This window comes from Panthera pardus, unplaced genomic scaffold (assembly GCF_024362965.1).
Source record: "Panthera pardus isolate Hobbes unplaced genomic scaffold, ASM2436296v1 HiC_scaffold_1, whole genome shotgun sequence".
In the NCBI taxonomy this organism is placed as follows: Eukaryota; Metazoa; Chordata; class Mammalia; order Carnivora; family Felidae; genus Panthera; species Panthera pardus.
This window is the reverse complement of record NW_026526654.1, coordinates 21,986,402-22,012,218: the sequence shown is the minus strand read 5'-3', so window position 1 is coordinate 22,012,218 and position 25,817 is coordinate 21,986,402. Positions and strand designations below refer to the sequence as shown.

Genomic DNA, 25,817 nt, shown 5'->3' with positions numbered 1-25,817 from the left:
ATTTACTTATTTTAGCTGATCCTGATTGGGACCTTGGGAGGTGGAGCGGTGGTTCTCAGGCCAGGGCCCGCATGAGAATCCCCTGGAAGGCACCCAAGCCTTTAGGATTCAGTGGACCAGTGCTGGGATAGATTTGCATTTCTTAAAAAAAAAAAATTTAATGTTTATTTTTGAGAGAGTTAGAGAGACAGCATGAGCGGGAGAGAGGCAGACACAGAATCTGGCTCTGAGCCGTCAGCACAGAGCCCTGCACGGCGCTTGAACCCACGGACCGTGAAATCATGACCTGAGCGGAAGTTGGACACTTAACCGATTGAGCCACTCACGCGGCCCAGAATTTGCATTTCTTACAAGCTCCCAGGTGATGCTGCTGCTGCTGCTGATTTGCAACCGGGTTTAAAAGCCCCTCTGCAATAAATGGCAGGCTTTGCGTTTTCCGGGTAATCTAGAAGGGACATGTGCGCATGCGCTGGCTGAAGTTCTCACAGTCCCTGTGGCAGAGAGGTCTGTTGCACTGAGACGGGAGGAGCCTGTCTCGCTTCCAGGTAACGCAGCCCCTCTGTTCTTGTAACCTAGTTGGCAACGCAGGCAAAGGGGAGAAAGGCCTGGAAAGCAAGTGAAATACAAGCAAAACCCCGGAGAGAAGAAAGTGAGGCTCCTTTTTTCCCCCTGAAAGAGTATATCAGGGAAGGATTTCTGGAGGAGGTGACATTGGAGCCAGGTCAAGAGGGCGATATTTGAGAAGGAAGTAACCAAGCAGCAACAGCACAGCGTCAGGAGGACGTAGCCTGCGGACCCGCAGGGGCCAGCTGGATTGGAAATGTTTATTCACACCTAGAGAAATGAGGGAGGATCGTGAAACGCCCGGCTAGGAATGGTCACATTTAATGTGGCATTGATCAGGCTCAGGTTTTGGAGTAAAAAGGGATAGGTTAAAACCAGACTTTTGAAATAACGTCTATGAAATGAGAAAACTGCTCTGCGTTTTCCTTGAAGTACCTTCTGGAGACTTAAGGGTATTTAAGATAGCCTGTTTAATTTATTACTTTTTACTAGGTTGGAGAGGAAAGACGGCGAAGAAATCACATTTATGTAGTTGACGTGGCTTTGTTCTGTTTTCCTGACCGCGCTGGTGGATCAGGGTGGGGGGGCCCCCAGCTCGGAGTCGGTTAATGTCTTGCTCTCCTCCCAGATGATCAAACAAGGCCAAGCAGTTTCTCTCCTGTTTGAAGTCTCTGGTTGATGTAAAACAGCTGATCCGCAGTTGTTTCTTTTGCCTACACACTTTTTTTTTTTGAAGTGAGCAAATCTATTGGAATAGATAGCTGTTTTTTGAACTTTTCTCAAAACCCCTTATCTAAGCCCCTGTGAAAAGCCAAACTTGGCCGACTGTGTTCCTGAGTTGCTCTTGGCCGCCAGCCTTTCTGGGGTGGCTCCTCCCTCCCTCCTGGCTGGTGGCTCCCCGGGGACTGAGCACAAGGTGGCTTTGTTACCCAGCGGAGCCCGGGTTATGCACCCTGTGCCCTCTGTGCTCCCGAGTGTCTGCAGCTGCTTTTGGTCCCCACACAGTGGCAGGTTTGCAGAAGTACTTTGGGGGCTCTAGGATCCACGTCTTGGGCTCCTCCCTTTCAGTAACAGTTTTCTGTGAGTTTGCCCTAACCCAGCATTTAAAAAAAATTTTTTTTATGTTTATTTATTTTTGAGAGCAAGAGACAGAGCATGAGTGGGGGAGGAGTGGAGAGAGAGGGAAACACAGAATCCAAAGCAGGGTCCCAGGCTCTGAGCTGTCAGCACAGAGCCCGACGCGGGGCTCAAACTCATGAGCTGTGAGATCGTGACCCGAGCTGAAGTTGGACGCCTAACTGACTGAGCCACCCAGGCACCCCCTAACCCAGCATTTTTAAGTGGCTTCTATGTAAAACGGAAGGAGAAACTCTCGAAAAAAAATTCCTCTTGGTCATCCTGTTTTGATTTGAGAATTGTGACCCTTCTTGACAGTGATGTCTTCTCGTTGGGTTTCATGCTCTAAATAGGGCCAGGAGAGTGAGGATGATGTCCTCCTAGTAGATGGAATTTTTAAAATTTTCTATTCCTTTTTTTTTTTTTTTTTTTTTTTTTGAGAGGGAGAGAGGGCACGAGTGTGAGTGGGGGAGGGTTGGGGGGGTGGGGAGAATCCCAAGCAGGCTCCACACCGTCAGTGCAAAGCCCGAGGTGGGGCTCAAACCCACGAACCATGACCACGACCTGAACTGAAACCGAGAGTTGGACGCTTAACTGACTGAGCCATCCAGGAGCCTCTAAAACTGTGTATTTCTGAATGGGTAATATCCTTTTCAGTCCTGTCCTTAACCAGGAGCCTGCTCTCCTACCAGTCACTGCTCTGTCCTTCCAGAGAGGTTCTGTGTGTTCCCAAGGATATTTGTGTGGATGCACACACCTCTTTAAAAAGTTTTAAATTCCAGTTAACATATGGCATTATATTAGTTTCCGGTGTACTATATAGTGATTCACCAATTCCATAAATCACCCATTGCTCATTACAAGTTGTGCACATTTTTTATGCTGTTTATTGAGGTATAATTTACACAACATAACCGAAGTGTTTTCAGTGTGCAATTCACAGGTTTTTTGTACATTTACAGAGTTGTGTGACTGTCACCACAATTTAATTTCAGAACATTTCCAGCACCTCCCTCCCCCCCCCCCCCCAAAATCTCCATCGCTCAGGTCCTTTGCTGCCAGCCCAGCCCCTCTCCAGAGCTCCAGGAAACCACTCTCTAGATTTGCCTCTTCTGGATGTTTCCTACAAAAAGGGTCATTTGTTATATAATCTTTTGCATCTGGCTTCTTTCACTTAAAATGTTTTTTGAGGTTCATCCACGTTGTAGCGTATGTCAGCGTGTCCTGTATTGTTGGTGAATAACAGTCCCCTGTTTGGATACACCACGTTGCTTATCCATTCACCAGCTCCCGAGCACTTGTTTCTTTTCCACCTGCTGGCTCATTCAGCTACGAACATTAGCATATGTACAAGTCTGTATGTGGACTTCCGTTTTCCTGCCCCTCGGGGAGGACGCCTAGGCTTCCCTAGGGGAGCCCAGTTGCTGGCTTGCATGCAAAATTTTTGATTAAATTTTAAAGAAATTACCAAAATATTCTCCAAAGTGTCTGCACCTTTTTATATTCCCACCAGCAATGTAGGAGAATTCCAGCTTATCCACACTCTGTAACATTTGTTACCGTCCATCACAGTGGATGTGAAATATCCGAATTCACTGTCTCCTAGGCCATGTCCTTTGCATTTCCTAATGACTAACGGTGTTGGACATCCTTCTGTGTGCTTATTAACCATTTGCATACCTTTGGAGATTTAAATTTTCTTTTATCTGTTTTAAAGCCTGTGCTAACAGTTAATTTCCCATGCCTCTCAAACATCGTGGCCCTTTCTTCTGCCAGTTTCTTCCTATTTCTGCGTTGTCAGGAGTTAACCATATTCTGCGACTATTGTAGTCTTCCTGTTAAGGGTATACCTGGATTTAAAGTTTACCAGTAATCCTTTCCAGTGTTTCACCACGTTCGCCCCTTGTTTTGCTGATGCCTAGCCTTCCAGTAGTTTCTTCTGGAAGGGCTTGGGCAATAATATTTTGAGTTCTTGACTACTTAGAATTTAGTTTGGTTCGGGACGCCTGGGTGGCCCAGTTTGGGCATCCGACTCTTGATTTTGGCTCAGGTCCTGATCTCACGGTTCATGGGATGCGACTCCGAGTTGGGCTCTGTGCTGTGTGGACCCTGCTTGGGATTCTTTCTTCCTTCTCTCTCTGCCCCTCTCCCACGCTTGCTCTTTCTGTCTCAAAATAAGTAAAATAAACCTTAAAAAAATAGTGTGTGGCTCTTCTATTGGATGAAAATTTGGCTTTAAGGTTTTGATTCCTTTTATTTATTTCAGGATCGTTTTGACAATGTAAGCATTAAATGTTGCTGTTTGCGAGCCTGAACTTTGACCCTTTGTGTTTTGTTTGAACTTTGTGCATACGTGCCCAAATGATTCCTTAAAAAAAAATTTTTTTTTTTGTAAGTTTACTTATTTATTTTGAGAGAGAGAACCCTAGTGAGGGAGGAGGGGAGAGAAGGAGACAGAATCCCAAGCAGGCTCCACACTATCAGCACAGTGCCTGATGCGGGGCTTTGTCTCACGAAGATATCAGAACCTGAGCCAAAGTCAAGAGTCAGATGCCGAACTGGCTGAGCCACCCAGGTGCCCCCGAGTGATTCCTTCTTAATTTGTGAAGATCAGCGATGATACAGGAGATGTCTTGGTGTTGATCATCCTGTTGTCTCTGGAATAGACGTTCATTTACTATGGAGAGTCCCCTTTTATTTCTGGAATGTTTTCCTGAATTAGACCTTTCTCTTTTGTTTGTTTTCTTGTTCCATTATTTGATTTTTCTTTTTTTTTTCTTCAGGGCTGTTGTGGGTGAGCTGGATGTCCTCTGTCTTCCACAGCTATCACTTTTCACTCCATTTTAAATCTTTTGCTCCCTTTTCTCAGTCTTTACCCTCCAGACCCTCATATTTTCACTTGTGTGTGTTTCCTTTTGGCCACTTCCATTTTGGTGATTCTTTTAGTCTGTTTGTGCTGCTATAACCGTACCATAGACTGGGTGGCTTATAAACTGCAGGACTTTATTTCTGACAGTTCTGGAGGCTGGGAAAGCCAACACGAAGACACCTGCTTCAAATTTTTTTCTAAATATTTTAGGAGAGCGTGCATGTGCTCTAGTGTGAGTGGGGGAGGGGAGAGAGAGAGGGAGACACAGAATCCAAAGCAGGCTCCAGGCGCTGAGCTGTCAGCACAGAGCCCGACATGGGCTCGAACTCACAAACTGGGATATCATGACCAACTGAGCCACCCAGGTGCCCCAGAAGGCACCTGCTTCATAGACTGCTGACTTCCCACTGGGTCCTTGCATGGCAGAGGGGATGGACTATGGCTCTGAAGCCCGTTTCATAAGGGTATGAATCCACTCACGAGGGCTCCAGCCTCACCATATACTCACCTGCCAACCCCCCCCACCCCCACCCCCAGTCCCTATACCATCACATCAGGGTTCAGTTTCAACATATGAATTTGGGGGCAACCTAGACGTCTGTTTTATAGCAGTGATGTTTTTATTCATCCTGGTTTCCCCCTGAGGTCTACCCTCATGCTATATTTCCTTATTTTTCCCATAGCTCCCCTGAACTCTTGTAAATCCTGTTGTGCTTTTGTTTATGGAATCTGTTATTTCATTGTTTTGTTAAGTGAGGACAACGTATTTGGGAAAAGTTGGAATTCTTTGTCCTTTCATTTTTAAAGTTTATTTTCAGAGAGAGAGCGTGTATGCGTGAGTTGGGGAGGGGCAGAGAGAGAGGGAGAAAGAATCCCAAGCAGGCTCTGCACCAGTAAGGGCAGAACCTGATGTGGGGCTTGAACTCCCTTGAGATCATGACCTGAACTGAAGTTGGATGTACAGCCGAGCCACCCGGATGCCCGTCTTTTTCACTTTTTTTCCCCTTTCTTGTAGCATCTTAGTAAAGGTCCTTTGTTGTTCGGTGAGTTCTTTATGAACTAGCTATTTGTAGGAGCTTCCTGAGAGCCAGGAGACAGGGCTGTGTCCCATGCTAGTAGGAACTCTTGTGGCCTGAGGGTGTATGTGTGTGTATGTATATATAATCTTTTCATCCTCTGTTTTTCTCTGCTTGCTGGGCTGGTCGTGTTCCCAGTGCCCTTGGTGATGTCCTGCTAATGTGCATTTCCTCTGCTGTTTTCTGTCCACTCCACCTTTAGGAGATCTCCCACCGCGGTGTCCAGGGTGGCTGTCCGTGCTAACCTGCACATCTCTCCCCCTTGTGCCCAGAAAGTTCTCGCTAGCTTTGTCGTTGCTCAGGATGCCATACTTGTCCAGGGTACACAGCTCTGCAGGCGTGGGCAGCCTCTGCAAGCATTTTCCTTCTCCTCTGTCTGACCTTGAGGGCAGTTTGGCAGCTCTTGACACCCCCCCCCCCCCCCCCCCCCCGTTTGTGGTTTGGAGTTGCAAAGGTCCTTCAGTCCCTCCGGGATGGAGTTGGCATTTGCATGTGTCCTGCTGCTTGCTTTCGGGTGCATTCCAAGAGGAAGTCTTGAAGCCGGGGCAACTCTAGCTTTTTCATCTTTTCTCTGCCAGTTAACAATTTTACTGCTGTGTCTGTTGTTGTTCTTGTTTCCTTTTAACTAGCTTTTCAAATAGAGCTAATGAATAAAGTCGTTTCTCAAGCAGCTTTTTGCTTGTAGGTCTGGAACGATCATGCTAAGTTAATCATGTATCACAAGGACAGAGACGTTAATTTCCTTTCCTTTGGCCATTCCTTAAGGAATGCAGAAGCCAGGGGGGTAGTTATGGAGGTAAAGCCCAAATAGAGCGCGGATTGATCTGTATAAACAAAAGGCTTTTACGTTTGCCGGACGTGTTCACCTAGAAGGCTGTGTTGTGTTACCAGACTCCCCGATTCTGATAGCCAGCATCAGCGTGCTCACCCATTTATGACTTGCCAGCGTTCCTCGGATATTCCCGTGACATTCCTCGGATGCTCCATTCAGACCACTTGGCTGGATTTATATTTGAATTCAGCAGGACTTTCCATGTACAGCAATAGTCTTCATGCAGCTAGGAAAACAGAAAGCATGACTACGTTGTTGAAATGTCAGTAACCAGAAGTGGAAATAATACAGGCGTGAGGTCATTGTGAAGACTGAGGAAAAGGGAATTTAAGGTACTAAATATATGTTAATAACTAACTGAATTTAATTTTTTAAATGCCAAGGTGCTAAAAATGACCATACATATTCATCTGGGGATCTTGAGCCCGAGGGGGAGAGAGGATTTAGTTTTAGGGGATGAGGGGCCTTGCCCTTTGCTCAGGCTGGACAGAGAGGAAGTGCTTTTGCAAGGAGGGACCCCAGAACCTTTGAGGTGGGGTGACGTGGGAGGATGGGCCCCTTCCTCCCTGTCCTCACCTCCATGCCTGGGCATCTGAGCCACATCTCCCTGACTCTGCAGTAGGGAGCTAGGGGGCCTGGCCCAGCATGAGTGATCGAGCACAGGGCCTGTCCATCCTGATGGACTGAGTGCAGGGAAGTGAGGCAGGCAGCAGAGGATGCTTCGAGAGGCAAGGAGGCATCAAGACCAGAGTAGGAAAAAGTACAGAGAGGAATCTGGGAATGGGGAAGGCTAATGGGGCTGATGTCATGTTTTTTTCTGGAGGTTGTATTTTTAACCATGAGACCCCAACCAGAAAACACAGGAAAATAATTTTGCCTGCTTTGTGAAGATTGTTTTCAACACAACTCATTTCCTAACTAATTAGATATATACACCACATCTGATTCCTTGAACAAGCAGACGACCTGTTTCCATTTGGTATAAGGCCCTGTGCTTAGGCATTATAGATGAACTTGGTCCAGTCAGATGTCTCAAGACTAATAGGTGAATTAAGCAAAGCACAGATCACACAACAAACAAATTAGAATTTGGGTCTTAAGGAAAGCTTACTTGGGGCAGAAATTGGAAAGGTACTTCCAGAACAGATCTGTGAAGTCCTACATGGGCATTCAAAAAAAGAAAAGTCCTGGGGCGCCTGGGTGGCTCAGTCGGTTAGGTGTCTGACTTCGGCTCAGGTCATGATCTCACAGTCCGTGAGTTCGAGCCCCGCGTCGGGCTCTGTGCTGACCGCTCAGAGCCTGGAACCTGTTTCAGATTCTGTGTCTCCCTCTCTCTCTGATCCTCCCCTGTTCATGCTCTGTCTCTCTCTGTCTCAAAAATAAATAAACGTTAAAAAAAAAAAAAAAAAAGAAAAGTCCGTCCTTAACTGGTATTGCCTTGCCACAGAACCCAACCTTGAAGGACTGTAGAGAAACAAAGAATACTCTTAGACTTTGGTGGAGAGTTTGTGGAAAAATACTTAGTAAGTGGTATTTCTGAGGTGGTCTTCAGACCCTTTCTCTGTCCAAAGGACACATCTCTTTAGGCCAGGGTGGTTTGAGTCAATGACCAGGTTGTTGAGGTGACTCCATAGTGTCTGATTTGCTGACCTCCAGGACAGCCTTTGGTGTCACAGTGAGAGTGTCACAGGTTTTGCGGAGAGGAAGGGGGGGAGGGGCTTCCATATGGAATATTGTTGGAAGCTTCTAGGGCCCCAACTCTTCGAGAGGAGGATGAGCAGGAGTTGGGTGAGAAGAACCTACCAAATAAGATTTACAAACTGGATGGTTTTTCCTGAACAAAAGAGCTGAAGGGTGACATGATCTCAAATGTGTAAGACACGGCACTCAGGTCTGTACCTCACACCACAGGTGACCCTCCCTCAGTGCCCTTTCTGCAGCTGTTGCAGTCACTTGGTGCCCCAGGTTGTTCTTTCTGTGCCTCTTTCCGGGTTCTGCATGAACCCTTGTATAGTTTGTTAGGGCGGCTGTAACAAACTACCACAGGTTAGGGGTGGGGGTGAAACAGAAGTGTGTTTCCTCACAGTTCCGGAGGCTGGGAGTCCAGACCGGGGTGTCGGCAGGGTCGGGGTCTCCTGAGGGCTTTCTCCTGGCCTGGCAGATGGCTGCGTTCTCCAAGTGCCCTCACATGGCCTCTCCTCTGTGCTCGAGCATCCCTGGTGTCTGTGTCCAGTTTTCCCCTTTTTATAAGGGTACCAGTCACACTGGATTATGGTTCATCTTAATGGCCTTATTTTAAATTAATCCCCTCTCTTAAGACCCTTTCTTCAAATACAGTCACACTCTGAGATACTGGGGGTAAGATTTTTGGAGGAGCAGTATTCAGCCCATGAGCACCCTCATGATGGGGCCATCGGTTTTTGGTTGGCTCCTCCCCTCCACCTTCCGCCATTTGCTTTCATTGTGGCTTTTGCTTACACAGTAAGATGGGCTTGAACTCTCAGTCCAAACCCAGCTCCACCTCCCCCTTACGTCCCTGGCTGGCCTTTTGTAACCCTGAACGGTGCCCCCAGTGAAATTCACACCTTCCCTCCCTTCTTCCCTGATAGAACATTTTCTGGTCATTGTTCTTTTATGTCCTCCTCTGGGCAGCTTACTGTTAACAACTTCGGGGTAATTTTTCCAGAACAGTGGGTTTTATGGCTTCATGTTTTCCCTTCTGTCACCACTGTCTAAGTTATCCCCTTGGGCACAGATTGTTGCTGTAGCTTTGTCGCCGAATAACCCCCTGCCCAGCCCCCGCCGTCCATCTTTTTCCAGCCTGTAGAACAGATCTTCTTCAGATGCATTTTTCTAAAATTCTGCTTTTCTTATGTCCTTCTTCTCCAGTGGCTCCCCGCTGACTGCAGGGAAAGACCGTATTTGTCAGCAAGGTGTCTGAAGTCCTTCTAGTTTGTTCCACCCTGTTTTCCAAGCGCATTTCCAGCATTAATTCCTATTCTTCTTCGTATCTGCCTCCCTGTTTGTGTCCCATAGCTTTGTTGGGGCCGTTCCATTTTCCTGCAGCGTCTTCTTCTGTGTACTTGTCTCCTTCCAAGTATTCCCTGACATTAGAGACCAGATTGAGGACCATTCCTGCCTTCTCCATGATGGAAGCACCCCGTTGTGCTCCATGACCCTTCATGTCCAGACAGGGCCAGTCAACAAGCAGTCATTGTTGAACTTTCTATACCCCGCACTGTGTCTAGGTAGGTGCTGAGATCCAAAGATACCTAAGATTTGATTCCGGCTTTAGGGTGGTCATGAGGTTATGGGGGACATAATCAGGCAGAGGCACATAAGACTGAACACCATGCTGACGCTTGACAGAGTCGTGGACACCGAGGAGGATACGGTACCTGAGCCCTGCCCAGGTGTCGGGGATGTGATACTGGAACTGAGTTCCAGAAAGCTAGACTAGAAGTTTCCAGATGGAGGAGGAGTGCAAAGCACTCATCCAGAGCGAGCCATGCATGTGAAGACCTGGGGGCAAGACCGAGGCAGTAGGGGGGCAAGACCGTGGCGTGGGGTAGGGGAGGGTGGGGTGGGTATGGCGGGAGAAGAGCCAGCTATTTGTAAAGAGGATTGGGTTTTGTTTTTAGGGAAATAACGTTGTTGTCGCTGATACTACTATATGTAGAATGGTTTTTCTGGAAAAGGGGAACGATGGGGGGGATGGCAGGAAAGAAATGAATTAGAAGAAATCAGGAGAAAGACCCCTGTGTGAATGCATGTTTAGCTTCGACAGATTATAAACTTGAGAGCCACCATGTGTTTTATCTGTTTATCTTTGTAATACCCACATTACTTAGTATGTTGGTGTGTCCATAAAAGGTAATTAATGGTTGCTAATGGCATGGCTTAGGCACTGTTTATCATCTCCTGTCCAGACTCAAGATGTGTAAAAAGTGGTGCCTTGCTCGCTGCAGACACTGATAATATGTTGAAAACAACTGAATCTATGGTATGAATAAGAGCTGACTGTAAAACTAGAAAATATGTTAAAATATGCACAACTATTTGCATGCCTTGGTTGGTTGAAGGTGACCTTATTGTTTGTGAATGCATGAAGCTTCCCCACGTGTGATTGCTGTGCAGGGGACAGAGAGCCCACCGAGCTGTGGTTCCAGGGATCCCAGGAAGGGTCGGAGACCACAGATGTCCCCTTAGGTGCTTGAAATGAGTGTCCTCTTCTGATGTATTTTTCCTTCTCACTGCTTTCTGCAGATATTATATAATCTGCTTTCACCATGGGAGAAATAGAGCAGAGGCCAAGTCCAGGATCGCGACTGGGGGCCCCGGAGAATTCGGGGATCAGTACCTTGGAACATGGACAGAAGCCGCCCCCAACACCTTCAGGAAAACTCATGTCCATTAAAATCCAGATGCTGGACGACACCCAGGAGGCATTTGAAGTTCCAGTAAGTTGGGGTGTCTCCATGAACTCCAGAGTGTGGGCGGGCTTCAGCACTGGGAGGTTCATCTTCTCCCTGTTCTCAGTGATGTGAGGTGGCAGGACAAGGGTCCACACCTCCCTCTCCACCCGCAGCACGTTCCTCTGACCCGTTCTGGTTTTGAGCTGTCCAGCTTTTACATTCACACATGCGCTGCCTACGTAGCGGTCTCAGTGCGCAGTTCACTTGAATCGTACAGTCTTTCCTATACAAATATATATATGTATGTAATACACACATGCTCTGTATCTGTTTGAACTGGATAGAATTATGGGTCTTGTGGATGCGTCTCCACATGTATTCCTCTCTCCTTGGTGTGTGCACGTGCGTGTGCCCCTTCTCTAGCGTACGGGCAAGAAAAAGCCTGAGAAAAATCATCAGAGCCACACACGTGTTTTCATGTCTGTAGGGAAGTGGACGACTGTGTTCAAGAGTGGGAAGTGTAGGGGGTGTAGAAAAACCCTGATCCAGACCCACCGGGCTACAGCCCTGGAATTTCAGAGGCCCACCATCCAGGGGAGGAAAATAGGGGTGTCTGAGGGGTGTCTGGGGGCTGCTCAGAGAAGGAAGAATCCGCAGCCTTTGCCTCTTGCATCAGTGGGAGCCCTGCACCCTGGCTCTCACGCCCTCACCCCCGTGATTCTGTGATTTTTTTTTTTTTTTTTTTTCTTCTCCTTGAGTCCCTGCCTTCTCCTCCTCCCCAATCTCCTCCTTAAATACAACTCCTGCTGGAGGTTAGGGAACTAGCAGCAGTTATGCGCAGGTGGAGGGTTTCTCCTGCGCAAGGCAGGCCGAGTGAGAGGAATGTGTCCGGCTCTCCAGAAGTTGGACTGCACCTCCCTCCGGAATCCTTATGCCTTATGTGGGCGGGGGTCCTTAGACCTACCTAGTAGCCCAGTTTAGATTTGGTTTTCTGTGTTCTGTCTTACGTACCATCCACCGCGTGTAGCATTGTTGGTGGGGAAGAAAACTGCTCTAAACAGCCAACTTAACAACAAAACTTTGGGAATATAACCTGTCTTTAAAGTGGAGACGATCCGTCTGTTGTTCCTGTTGGCTGGAGGGACTGGAACTTCATGACATTAACATCTGTAACCTATCATTTAATCATTTATGTGATATGATTCACTAAATTCTATTCATCTTAATATTGTTCAGAGAATGTGAATTACCATTAAGTGTCTCAGGGAAAGATAAACCTCCCGAATAGCCATGTTTAGAACTGCCAATTCATTGCACAGCTCTTATTTTCTTGTTGGGGAAATTCCTGTCTTTCAAAGTCTTGGGAACGTGTCCGTATTCTGGTGAACAAAGCCATTGCTAGTCTGTTGAAACGGTAAAAATAAATGAGGAGTGCACCTGCCAGCCTGTTAGAATTTGGCCTTCTGGAACATGTACTCCCTCCCCCTTTCCAGCTTTTTTCTCTTTGTTGCCAGACTGGTTTGGTGAGGTATTTAGTTTCAGGGTTTCCTGTTGGTACTGTGCTAAGGACTTGGGAGCCCAAATCTCTGGCAACACATTCTATTAAGTCGTGTTCCCGTGTGTGGTTTGGACTGACAAGCTATCAGCTATTGCTGTTGTGTGCATGAACTACAGGGAGTACTGTACTGTATTCAACTGCATTTCTTCAGGTGCCCTAAACCAAAATATGTTAAGACTGTTGCTAGCTGTTGTTTTTCTAGGAGCTCTATGGGATCTCCCTGCCTAAGAAATAGGAGTGGAGTTTGTTTTCATCTTTTAAAAGTATTTTACTTGATAAGTGCTGATGTCTGTGCTTTGCATTTATAATCCCTCTGTCTGGAAAGAACTTTTCTCCTTTCTTCCCTGATAAACTCCTATGCACCCTTAAAGACCCTATCAGTTTTACCCAGACACGAACTTCTGAGACTGAGACTGTAGCTTTTTCTTCCCTCCCTCTGTCCTCTTTACTTATATACCCGTCAGGGTGGAGCTGGGCGTCTTGGGTTCAAATTTCAGCCTTTTTTACTGACTTCTTGATCACCTTGGACGAGATACCTCTCTGTATCTCTGCTTTCTCCTTTGTAAAATGAGGCTAGTGATAAGCCCTGTCTCATACTATGATAACAACAGAATTGTTCCAGACACTATTTGTAACAGCTTGGCACATGCTAAGCACTTAATACAAGTGTCGGGAGTGGTGCCTTTGCCTTTGTGTCCCGTTCCCAGCGCCTGGCTTGTTAAAATGTTTGCTGACCGAATGTTAGAGTGAGTTTATTTTACAAGTAGAATTGATGTCATTGTTAGTTTTTTCACATGCCCCATCCATTCATACTTTGATTTTCCTAGTTGGGCCAGAATGTTCCTTCTCAACCAGATGTTTTCTGTAGCTGCCCGTAGAAAGGCAGATATCAGCGTTTTTATTGACGGAACTGATTCTAAATTGCTACCTTGTGTTCTTTAAGCACAGAAATGGCCAGGCCTTCACGCAGCTGGAAGGCATCAGGCTGGCGGTGGTGACTTAGTCTTAGTCCTCAGGATGGGATCACAGCCACATGGGATTGCAAAAGATGCAGCCGTCCGTAATTGCTGGAAAACCTGCCTCCACAGCTTCTTGCTGTGAATTCATCAAGGCTGGGTGTCTGGCCCTGGAAGGATCTCCCTCGCCCATGTGTGATCCCTCCTTTGATTGGGCGCCCCGAGAGGAATATATTCTCATTTCTCACTCACATTTGCCACACAGATGAGCAGGGCACGGGGCCAGAGGTCCCTGTGGTTTCCTTTGCTAACGTTCTTGTACGAACCGTGTATTTCCTTGGGGATTGAATTTCCCGGGCCTTTTCTTGTTTTTGTTTTAGAGTAGAATGCAGGCAGAGTCATCATTTTATCTTATTGTTCTGAAGTTTATTTTGAGAGACAGAATGGGGGAGGGGCAGAGAGAGGAGGGAGAGAATTCCAAGCAGGCTCCGTGCTGTGAGTGCAGAGCCTGAGGCAGGGCTTAATCCCATGAACCCTGAGCCGAAATCCAGGGTCGGACACTTTTACTGGCTGAGCCACCCAGGTGTCCCCCAAGTCCTGATTTTCAGTAATAAATGCCCTAAGTACTTCTGAGCACAGATAACCAAACCCTCGTCCGCACGGTTGTCTCTATTGTGATATCTAGCCTTTAAAAAAGTCATGTAAGAGCCTTTTGAAAAGCCTCCGTGATGAGCACCAGTTTTTTCCACTTTGCTTGTAGCCCCACCAACCACCTTTGCTCTTGAGCTTGGACGGTCCACTTCGGTATTTCCTCTGCAAAATAGAAAGTTCAAATGCAGTATTTGTAGTAAATTCTTGTACAGCGTTTTATCACCTTCATGTGGAAAATGCTGTGCCAATAAGCCTCCCCCGTGGTTTATGATATACGCAACTTTCTCTTCCAGCCAGAGGGGACAAAATGAAGTGCCTCACGCAGATCTGAAAGGGTTAACGACCCTTCTCCCTGCGCCCCACCCCAGCCAGGGCCACCCTCCCTCGCTTAAGACCTCTGAGAAGGTTTTCTATGTCCTGCCTTCCTGACCCTGCTGGTAAACAAACACTGTTCCTACAGACACTTGGAGGAGAAGCCATTTGCTTCATGCTACAAGTGTTTATTCAGTTTGTTTTCGTTAGCAAGGTCACTCTAGGAAGCGTTGAGATCAGGGGATATAAAAGGAAGCCGTTTTTTTTGTTTTTTTTTGATTTTTGCTGTTTTGAGCAGCCCTGGTAAAAACACGTGGGGAAGATGCTCACGAGACCAGAAGCCCCCTGGTCTGGGTTGAGTTGGCAGGAATGGCCAGGTGCGGGGAGGCCGGCGGTGGTGGGAACCTTCCGGAAGCAGAGCCTGGAGCTGGTTGTGGCAGAAGGAATTCGGTGTCGGCCACAGCTATCGCAGGGTCCCATCATTGGGCCTTCTGCGTGTTTGTGTCTTGTCACCACTTTCCCTCAGAAGCCTGTAGAGCTCCCAAGTGCCTGAGGATAAAGTGGCCTCGTGAGTTTGGGGAGGCTGGGCGAGCTGGGGCTATGGCCCCTGGTTCTCCACCGCTGTCCTTGGTGGTTCACCTTCCGTATTAGCATCTCCTGCCACACCTGCTCTTCCTTGTTGATACCAAGGAAGCTTGTTTGGGGCTCCAACATGTAGAAGGGGAGCTCCGTGGGGCAGGGCCTCCTGTGTTCGTGTTTATCACCGGGTCCTACACCTGGAGCTGTGTGGACCCAGCAGACGCCCGATGTGTGTTACCCACTGCCCACACCTACGTTCTGTCCTCTGACTCCCGAATCTGAGGGGTGGTGGGTGGTGGTGGCCTCTTGAAGAGCTTCTGGTCATTTCCCCCATTTTTGTACGTATTACGACGAGACTGGGATTGGAACCCAGCCTTCATGATCCCCAATACTGTCCCCCTTCCCTGCCCTTAGCCTCACCTCTCCCACGGCTCCCAAAGGGAAGGTCGCCACTTTCTCACCTCTGAGCTGCTCTGGTGCTTTCCCCATTCTAAACACCTCCCAGCCTCCCTTCTGACACTTTCTCTCCATCCCACCAACCATCCCGGGCCCCCGGGGCTCTTGCTGGGGGCCCTCTCTTTCACCACAGCTTGTTATCTGCACCTCTAATTAGACTTGAACCATGGGCTCCAATCTTCCTTTCTCCCTAATTAGCTCCTTTCTGTCCCTGCTGAGACTCAGTTTGCTTATCCGCAAAATGAGGTGTTTGGTCTAGATGATATTAAAGGCTTTTTTCCTCCCGTTGTTGGGAGCTGGGACTCTGCGTTGACATCTTTGCTGATGGATTGTGTAACTTCTCATGATTAGTGTTTGTTAATTGCCGGGGCAGATGGTAAACTCTTTGAGAAAAGGAACTTTTCACCTTAAATAAAAAAGAACCCCCAAACTGATCAGATGCAGTAGTTTGTTACCTAATAAGTACTTAAAAAAACAAAAACAAAACAAAACACGTGAGGAGCATGAAGAAGCATGCTGGGGTTTACACATGATATACTATTTATGGAGATCAGGAAATGTCAGTATTGTGTGTGTGTGTTGGGGGGGGTGGTTACTTACATAAATCTCACTGAACGAAACTGGGCCAAACTACATCGAGTTGACAATGGAAGAGAGAAGACTGAAAGAACTCTGTTATTTTCTAGACCACACACTTTTCATTTGTTGAAAACAGAAGACCTCTAAATTTTTTAAGAAGCAGTTGGCACGTCCTAATAGACCGGAGGTTTTTTTTACTGGGGGCAATATTGCCTGTGTTAGCTCAGACCGACTTAGGTGTTTCTTACGGTCCATCCTTAAGTGGTTAAACATTTCATTTTCTTACCTTGTGAAATGAAACTCGTTTAAGATCTAATTTCCCCTGAAGCTGGGCTTGACGTCAGTTGAGAGCTCCTGTTCTCCAAGTGCTTTGGTTCTTTGAAAGGTCTTAAATGGTCCTAGAATTTTAAAGCTGTCTTCTTCATAAGCCTGAGCTCAGAAAAAGGACAGAGTTTGTCTTTAAGGCTCCATGATAGTGGAGTGCCTGAGTGGCTCAGTTGGTTGAGCGACCGGGTCTTGATCTTAGCTCAGGTCTTGATCTCAGAGTGTGAGTTCAGGCCCTGGGTTGGGCTCTGGGCTGGGCTGGGCTTGGAGCCTACTTAAAAAAAAAAAAAAAAAAAAGAAAAGAAAAGAAAAAAATCTCCACATTTCCTTTGTAGATTTCCACTTTACGCCTCACTCGTAACAACTCTGTCTTTGGAAAACATGCTCCTTTTCTCTTGGTCTTTTTAAGTTTTTCATGAATTTTGTGTGTTTCTCCCCTTCCCAGTCCACTCCCCTCCCCATTCCACTCCCCCCCCCCCCATTTCAGCCATCATAGAAAGGATAAGCCACTGAAAGTCGCTTTTCTTTTTCTTTTGTCCCCAGAGAGCAGGAATATATATTTAACTGAAGGTCTTGAGGAGGGGAAATCTTCTTTTCTTAGAAGTGTTCTGTTTCTCACTCCCCTGCAATTCTGAGTCCCTCGTGGTGGGGTGGATTATTCCCTCTAGGTGATCAGATTCTAGTGGTATTAGAAGGCAGGTGTGGGGTCCCCGGCTACTTTATTTTCTCTTTTTGCATGAAATGCACTTAGAAGGAGATGGGGAGAGGGAGGCAGTGGGGGAGGAGTTGGTGGTGGGACCTGAATAAAATTTAATTGGCCATTTAAAACCAAGAAGAGAGCTGTGTATGCCTGGAGCTACATTAACTAGCTTTCAAGCAGCTGCAGTTTGGACCAGAATGAGGGGTAGGAATCTCACCAGGTCACTCAGCTTTTAAAAAATAAATCCGTGTTTCTTTCCTTATCTGTGTTGCTTTTGGCTCATTTTATCAGCAAAGTTTCTGAAATAGTATTTATGTCCACTCTGCTTTGCATAGCCCTTTCTGTGTTTTGTTTAACTAGAATGATAAATGGTGCTGTCTGGGTCTGGCCTCATGAGGTTCAATTTAAAAGCTATTTTAATGGATGAAAAAAAATTTTTCATAAATCATTTCAGCTTAATACTGTTAGCCTTCCTTTTTAGCTCCTTGTAGCCAAGAGTAGATTTCAGATGTTGGCCCAAAACGTTTGTGTGTGCCCCTTTCAACTTTGATTTAGATGCTTGTGATCAAAGTCTGTCCTGTAGCTCTGACATGATTGCACGGATTTTCTAACAGCTGTTGGCTATTTTCTCCCTGAAAAGAGTCTCTCAGAACCTAATAAATTAAAAAAAAAACCCAAAAAACAAAAACCCCAACAAAACCTGTAATTGAGAATGTCTGTATCTGACGTTAAAATCGGCCAGTATGCTGAGAAAACATAGGGAGTTTGAGAGCTGTTTCCCACCCCCGCCCCTTTTAAGTGGGCATAATAAATTTTTTAATTCCCAGAAACCAGAGGGGTTAGAGGGCAAAATCCAGGAGTGTGGATCCCGGCGTCATGGCTCACTGGCCGTGTGGCCCTGGATGAGCAGATCACCATTCTCCACCTGTCTCCTCTCGAAGTCTGGAAGCAGGATGCCTCCCTCCTGGGGCTGAGCTCTGTTGGAAAAACACCTTGCCGAGCCCTGGACTCCTATGGGCTTCTCAAGAAAGCTGCTCTTTTTTCCTTCCATTCCTGCTAAGCTTTAGTTTCTGGATTGTTCTTTAACAGAATTGAGACTGTGCTTTCATTGTAGAGCTGTCGGCGAGGTGAAATGGGGAAAAAAGTACGAAAGCACTTTAAGATTTAAAAAAAATGAAAATAGCATGCTTATGGCAGGAGGAATCATGCCCACTGCCCGCCCCCCCAAACGGACCCCCATAGTTCTTTGTACAGTCTCACATTCAATTTGAGCTCTCTTTGGAGGGTTTTTCCTAAAATAGAGATGTATCCCAGGTGGCTTCTGAAGGTCTGTAAGAATGAAGTGTCACCTGGACAGCTGTGATGAATTCTCAGTTTCTGACAAGCACATTTATTCCCTGCACCCGCCCCCCCCCCCCCACCTTTTTTCCCCCCAACATATCTGCAGCTTCTCTGTGCTTCAGTTTGGTTAGCTCTGAAATAGACAGGGCTGTTCTTTTAGCTTAATTTTTATGTGCATTCTGGCTTTGCTGAATTTCTGCTCTACACACAGACCAGATGAAGGATTTCAAGGTGGATGAAGGTCGTTTAGACTTTCAGGACAGCTCTCCTCGGTGCAGGCTGTGTAGGTCCCTTTGAAGGAAGTGCTTAGATGGTGAGATACTCCTGTGTTTGAATGTTAATATGAAATATTAACATAAATCACACTGGTTTTTAAATTATCTACTTTCTTTAATGATTCACGTATTAGCCATTTCTTTGAACATTTGAGTCGGACGTTAGTTTTAACTCCTAAGAAAGGCGTGGGATGATTTTAATGAGTTGTGGTCTTCTGTAGGTGAGCAGTTCTCAAAGTCTTTAACACTTTGTAACTGTAAGCGAGAGCTGTTTTGGGTTCCTCTTCCCTCATTTGTATAAACAGGAAGCTAGGCTAGATCCCCACAGTGGAACCGTGCGGCTCTGGTGTTTGTGGAATGTGATCTGGAAAACACGATAGGGGTTGCACAAACATTTATGAGCACACAAGGCGAGGTGCTGCTGGGTTAAGTGAACAAAAAAAGACTACCTTTTATTTTTTTATTTTTTTTTTTAAGTTTTATTTATTTTGAGAGAGAGAAGGAGAGAGGGAGGGAATAAATGATTATGAGTGGGGGAGGGGCAGAGAGTGAGGAAAAGGGAGAATCCCAAGCAGGCTCTGCATCATCAGCACAGAGCCATACTCCGGGCTTGAACTCCCAAACCATGAGATCTTGACCTGGGCCGAAATCAAAAGTTGGATCCTTAACCGACTGACCCACCTAGGCACCCACCAAAAAGGTCTTTTAAAAATCCCTTGCCATGTGCCCAACATTGTGCCAATGAGTTTGTCCTTCTGTTACCTCGTTTGCGTTTGAGCAGTGAACCTCTGAGGCAGGCATGAAAGAGTCGGGTGAGGCTGGGATGGCATGAGGGACTTGGTCTAGGTCACAAAGCTGGGGGGAGGGAGCTGGGTCCTGGCCCTGCACATTCTCCACGTAAGCCCTACTCTCCTCACGCCGTGAGCTCGTCCAGGGCCAGAAGTAGCCCTTAGGATAATCTAGCGGGTCAGTCGTGCTGGCCCCCAACACATGCTGGCGATAGGCGCCCCGAATTGGAAAGGATGGATTGAACAGGCTCATCCTGCGGGTGGAACACCCAGTGACCAGAGACCTTGTGGTGTCGTGTGCTCAGGTACCAGCACGGACTCCAGATGGAATGCTCACACAAGAGCCAACCCAGGAGAAATGGAGGAGGTAGAATTGATAAGATTTGGCAGCACAGAGTGGGGGACCGTACAGCCCTTAGGTTTGCACTTGGGAGACGATACAGCCCTTAGGTTTGCACTTGGGAGACGATACAGCCCTTAGGTTTGCACTTGGGAGACGATACAGCCCTTAGGTTTGCACTTGGGAGACGATACAGCCCTTAGGTTTGCACTTGGGAGACGATACAGCCCTTAGGTTTGCACTTGGGAGACGATACAGCCCTTAGGTTTGCACTTGGGAGACGATACAGCCCTTAGGTTTGCACTTGGGAGACGATACAGCCCTTAGGTTTGCACTTGGGAGACACGATACAGCCCTTAGGTTTGCACTTGGGAGACACGATACAGCCCTTAGGTTTGCACTTGGGAGACGGTACAGCCCTTAGGTTTGCCCTTGGGAGATGGTACAGCCCTTAGGTTTGCCCTTGGGAGATGGTACAGCCCTTAGGTTTGCCCTTGGGAGATGGTACAGCCCTTAGGTTTGCCCTTGGGAGACCCAACAGCCCTTAGGTTTGCCCTTGGGAGACCCAACAGCCCTTAGGTTTGCCCTTGGGAGACCCAACAGCCCTTAGGTTTGCACTTGGGAGACCCAACAGCCCTTAGGTTTGCACTTGGGTGGCTCCGTGCTGTCACAGAGGACTAGGAAAGCCACGGGCGCAGGCCTTTCCATGACAACTGTTGTACTAGAATTGGTGTCGTTTTGTAGTTGACGGGAAGGCGTGTTGCTAATAAAAGGCACTGCCTTATTTTTAATCACAAAGAGGAATCCGGGACTCTGTAAATGAACCTCTAAGATTGGTAGTGATTATGTAAATTGTACCGAGTGGAAGTATCAAATGGAGGTTGATTGCTTGGTTTCCCTTTATATTAGGAAAATTATATTTACTCCTTGGATTTCCATTTCCTTGTCATCCAGAAGCTACGGTGTTCTGCTTGCCACACTGAAGTGAAGGCTGGGCTGGGAAAGCATTTAAATCTGGTGTCTTCAAAGGACCCTGCTCAGAATCATTTGAGAGGAAGGGAGTGATAGCGGTCATCAGCTTGTTATTTAACTTTGATGCAGTTTAGTTATGAGGTGTAGCATAAAAGTGTATCTGACTATTAGGTCATGTTCTGGTGGCCATTTGTCAGAATTTAAAACAGCACACAAATGCTCAGTTACCTTTTTTTTTTTTTTTTAAGCTTTATTTATTTATTGAGAGAGACAGTGAGCAGGGGAGGGGCAGGGAGAGAGGGACAGAGAGAATCCCAAGCAGGCTCTGTGCTGACAGGGCTCCATCTAATGAACCAGGAGATCATGATCCGGGCAGATCTCTAGAGTCGGATACTCAACCAGCTGAGCCACCCAGGTGCCCCCAGGGTCGGTTCCTTCTGAGGGAGAATGCATGCCTCTCTCTTAGCTTCTGGTGGTTTGCTGGCAGTCTCTCGTGTTCTTTGGCTGGAAGATGGGACGGCCCCGCTCTGCCTCCATGTTTCTGTGGCATTCTCCCTGTGTTGGGTGATCATGTCCAAATTTCCTCTTCTTATAAGGGCACCAGCCCCACGGGATGAGGGCCCCAGCCCTAATGACCTCATTTGAACTCAATTACCTCTGTGAAGGCCCTATTTCCAAATGAAGTCACATTCTAAAATAGTGGGGGTGAGAACTTTAACACCTGAATCTTGGGGGACCCAATTCAACCCATAGCAAAATCATAGCGAACATAGAATGAAGGGAAAAGAGTCTGTTTCACCCTGAGCCTCAAGACGCCCATTTCCTTATTAGCACACCTGTTAAAAATAAAACACTTCTTTGTTTTCACTGAACAGTTAGTAGAAAGATTTCCTTTTTGATATGTTTTTGAAAAGGCAGTTAAAACTCGTTGTGTCGAAGGCTCTGACTTAAAATGTAAAGCATTCCTCAATTCCTGATTCTGAATATGTGCCCCTTAACTAGGAACAGCAGAAATAAGAAAAGGCATGTGACTGATTTCAGGGTACAGGGGACACTTGAATGGGCTAGATGTCCAGTCGTCCATATTTGGTAACACTTCCATGAAAGCTCATGCTTTCAGTATTCTGTGATAATATTTTTTTCCCTCCCAGTAGTGGCACTGAGTCAACTTTGTGACTCCTACCCGATCTGCCTCTCTCTTGTCCCTCCTGTGACCTCTGCCCTTCACCCTTGAAGTGGCCCCTTCTCCTGCCTTGATGACGTGCTCGTGGTTCAGATCACAGTGACTTGTCATGGAGGGTGCCTGTCCCTTGCTTTTGATTCTAGCAGTGACCACAGCTCCTTTCTTTTCTGCAACACCAGAAAACGGTTGTTGGCAATAATTCTACCATAGCAGAGGCTGTGGCCACTATAAATCTGCAACCTCCTATCTCACCTGGTCATTAGAGCTTCCTGGCTCCTCTAATGGACAGCCCTTAATCATTGCTTTGCTGTGTCTGAGGTGGCTGTGGCAGGCCGTCCTCGTCCCTCCCAGCCAGCTCTCCTGCGGCTCCACAGGAGCTGTCATCCTTAGGCTTGATGGGGCAAGAAGAAGGACTGGGTCCTAGTCCACTCGTGCTGTGGCCATGCAGGAGGGACCAGCCAGCAGGATCGATGGCTGTTGCCAGGGACCCCAGCAGGGCCAGGAGGGAAGCGGGGGAGGGGTGGGTGATGAAGAGCCTGACCGCAGGCAGGGGAGCCACGGTGAGCGGGCTGTCCGGGTCAGTCAGCAGGAACAGTGGGGGAAGAGCCAGGACACCATCTCTCTTAGGGGATGACCAAGCCAGCCACCTCCCAGAGAAGGTTAAGGCCACCAGACGTGGCTTCCTCAGGCTCCTACCTCTAAACCTCTGTGGGTCTCTCTTCTGTGCCTTCACTTCCAGCCCTGGGTGAGGGGTTCCTCTTTATACCCTCTGACACCTCCATCGCTAATCCCACCTCCATAGGACATTGCTCTACCTGTCTGTCATACACCAACATGGATCCCTTCATTCACAAATGAATCCTGCGATCCACGGGCATGCTTTTATTGAATTTGTAGATGATTTTCTCAGTATAATCCAAATAACAAAGATAAAAAAAAAAAAAAGCTGGCCAAAGTTGTGTGTGGTTATCGTGCATATTGAATATGTGAGTTGAAACAAAACCTTCTATCTGACCGTTAGCCGTCTGATGATCCCTTAGCCTGATTTAATGATTTCTGTAAGTACCAAGGTTTTATTGGAGCTGTTAAATGGGACATCTGGTTTTGTAACGTGGTGTTGGGAAGTCCTCTTTTCTTTGTGAGCTGCGTTTCGGCTGCATTGGCTCCTTGCATCCAGGTGGATCACGCAGGGACGATTAGTGTCCCTATTTGCTGCCCACATGATGAAGGGTCTGGGCTCCCGGCCGCCGCCCTACCCAGAGCTCTCCTGGTTTGTCAGGCTCTTGCCCATTATTCACCTCTAAAGAGGAAACCCTCCCTCCAAGTCTTGGCGTTTGCTAACCGTGAACTTCCTGAACCCCTGATAACAAAGGTGGTCTGTCTCCTTCTTTCCTCCCCCTTCCCTTCCATTCCCAGGGCAGTTTCTCTAAGGTGGGCTTCCCCGTGAGTGCTCACCGCTGCCTTCTTTTCTGAAGCTCCTGAAAGGTACATGTCAGTCTTTGAACATAAAGCTCTAATTTTCTGCAGAAAACTGGTTCAACAGAAACCGAGATGCTGCCAACAGCCGTTGGGCGTCCTGCCAACCCAGAGCTGTTTAGAGAGGCTTTATGTGGGTACGAGTCGCATTGCTTAGCTTCCAAACCTATTTTTGCCTTCTGTCTGGCTCCAGAAATGCTTGACGAGGGGCCTGGAGAGCTGGCTTTGTTTTTGGTCATTGTTGAGTGGTACACAAGGTCCTAGGCTAAAGTTCTTTTTCTCTGTGCCCTGTATACCCACGTGAACCCTCTTGGCAGGCGGTGGTTTGTAAGGCCCTACTGGCAGCCCGTTCTGCCGAGGCATCGAGGTGACACTTTAGATGTGGTCCGTTTCCTGGGCTCCTCCGTCACTTGATGACTCAATTTGCTATTTGCTGAAATAGAATGTGTTAGTTTGCCAGGGTAGCCGTGACCTAGGACCACAGATGGGGCAGCTGCAACAACAGAAACGTGTGTCCTCGCTATTCTGGAAGCCGGCAGCCAGCGATCAAGATGTCAGCATGGTTGGTTTCCTTGCGAGGCTGTGAGGGAGAGTCTGTTCCATGCCTCTCGCCCAGCTTCCCGCGGTGTGCAGACAATCTTTGGTGTTCTTTGGCTTGTAGGTGCAGCTCTGTCTCCCCCTTCATTTTCACATGGTATTCTCTGCATAGGTCTGTCTCCTAGTTTCTCGTTCTGAGGCCACGATCGTATTGGTTTAGCACCCCCCGCATCTTAACCTGAGTGTTCGCAGGCTCGATTTCCAAATAAGGTCATTGGGCACCAGGGGTTAGGGCTTGAACGTGCGAATTTTGTTGAAACCTAATTCAGCCCATAGATACAGCGGCTTTCATTGTTCAGCTTCTTTATGAAACCTCATTTGAGAAATGGTTGGGCCATTTGGTGCTGTCACTTCTAGCTTTGCAACTTCTGTACCCAGTTTTCTGCTCTGGTTCCTTCGGAGCACAACGTACAACAGGACATTTTCTCAGTAAGTGGAGGAGACTTTTATCCCCCCCCCCCCCCCCCCCCCGCAAACTCTTCTTAAATCACACATATGCATAATTAAAGTGAGGCCTGTAGTATGGGCAGCATTATTAGATGAGAAATCTTGGCTGTTTCATTCAGGTAAACCATAGGAGTAGGTTGGTTTTGAGTAATTTTCCTTCCTCCCCCGGCATTTTTCAGTGAATCAGTAATGGGAGAGTGCTAGCCTGAGAGTCCCTGCCTAGCACCTTCCCCCATCGTCCTGTTGCACTTTGAACATCACTCACTGGTTTGGGCCAGTATCCCTTCCCTTGATGTCTCGGTCCAGGTTGAAAACCTAAGCCTTGACTGCTCCCAGTGTTTGCTCAGTCAGACAGTTAAGCCAAAGAACATCACTAACCATTCAAAGAAATGCAAATCAAGAGAGCGGTGAGATACCCCTCTCTGCTGTCAAGACCCAGAATCTAACAAGTGTTAGGTGAGGATATGGAGAAATTGAACCCCTTGTACGCTGTTGCTGGGAATACAAAATGGCGGCTGCCATGGAAAATAGAGCTGTTCCTCAAAAATACAAACATAGAATTACTGTAGGATCTGGCGATCCTACTTTTGGGTGTATATCCAAAAGAATTGAAAACAAGATCTCAAAGAGATACTGGTATGCTGTGTTCATTACAGCGTTATTCACTGTATCCGGGAGGTGGAGAAAACCCAAATGTACGTTGATGGATGAATGGCTGACGTGGTATATACATACCGTGGGATATTATTTGGTCTTAAAAGGAGGGCGATCCTGTCACCTGCTGCAACGTGGATGAACCTTGAGAATGTTACGTGAAATAAGTCACAAAAAGACAGATACTGTATGAATCCACTTATATGGTCCCAAGAGTAGTCAAATTCATAGAAAATACAACAGTGGTTGCCGGGGACTCTGGGAGGGGAAATGGAAGGCTGTTTAAGGGAAATGTAGCTTCAGTTTTGCAAGATGAAAAAGTTCTGGAGATCTGTGTGAATGTACTGAATACAAGTGAATTATACACTTAAAGAGAAATAAGGTCGGAGTATTATTATGTGGGTTTTTTAACCACAATTAGAAAAAATTGGAAACTAGTTAAAATAGGCACAGCCAATTTCCACTTTGGGAAAAATAGGCTGGCCCTTCATTTCCACCATGTTTCAGGTGAATCCTTACAGTGTACCAGGTGGGGCTCGGGATATGGAAGTAGGTTCAACCATGGTGAAAAGGTTTGGAGGTGGGAACAGATTTGTTCAAATAAAAATCCTAGCTGCTAAGTATGGGACCTCTGCTCTGTAGATGACTGGTGGAGATCCTCTGAAAACCTCAAGGTGACTCGAAAGTTTCACTAATAACACTGGAGGCATCGTTTGATGTTGGCGTTTATCGCTTGGTTACGTGTCATTAATTACCA

The 25,817-nt window shown here is 47.1% G+C and overlaps 1 protein-coding gene across 4 annotated transcripts in view; it reads left to right on the top strand.

Annotated features, from left to right (window-relative positions):
- Positions 1-25,817, top strand: part of FARP1 (FERM, ARH/RhoGEF and pleckstrin domain protein 1) — a 294,494-nt gene that overhangs the window by 53,964 nt on the left and 214,713 nt on the right. For all 4 annotated transcript variants that reach the window (XM_019444039.2, XM_019444038.2, XM_053893079.1 and 1 more), the window contains exon 2: positions 10,724-10,917. In XM_019444039.2, coding sequence (XP_019299584.1) covers positions 10,747-10,917 — 171 coding nt within the window. In that variant the 5' untranslated portion in view covers positions 10,724-10,746. The remainder of the gene's footprint in view (positions 1-10,723; positions 10,918-25,817) is intronic.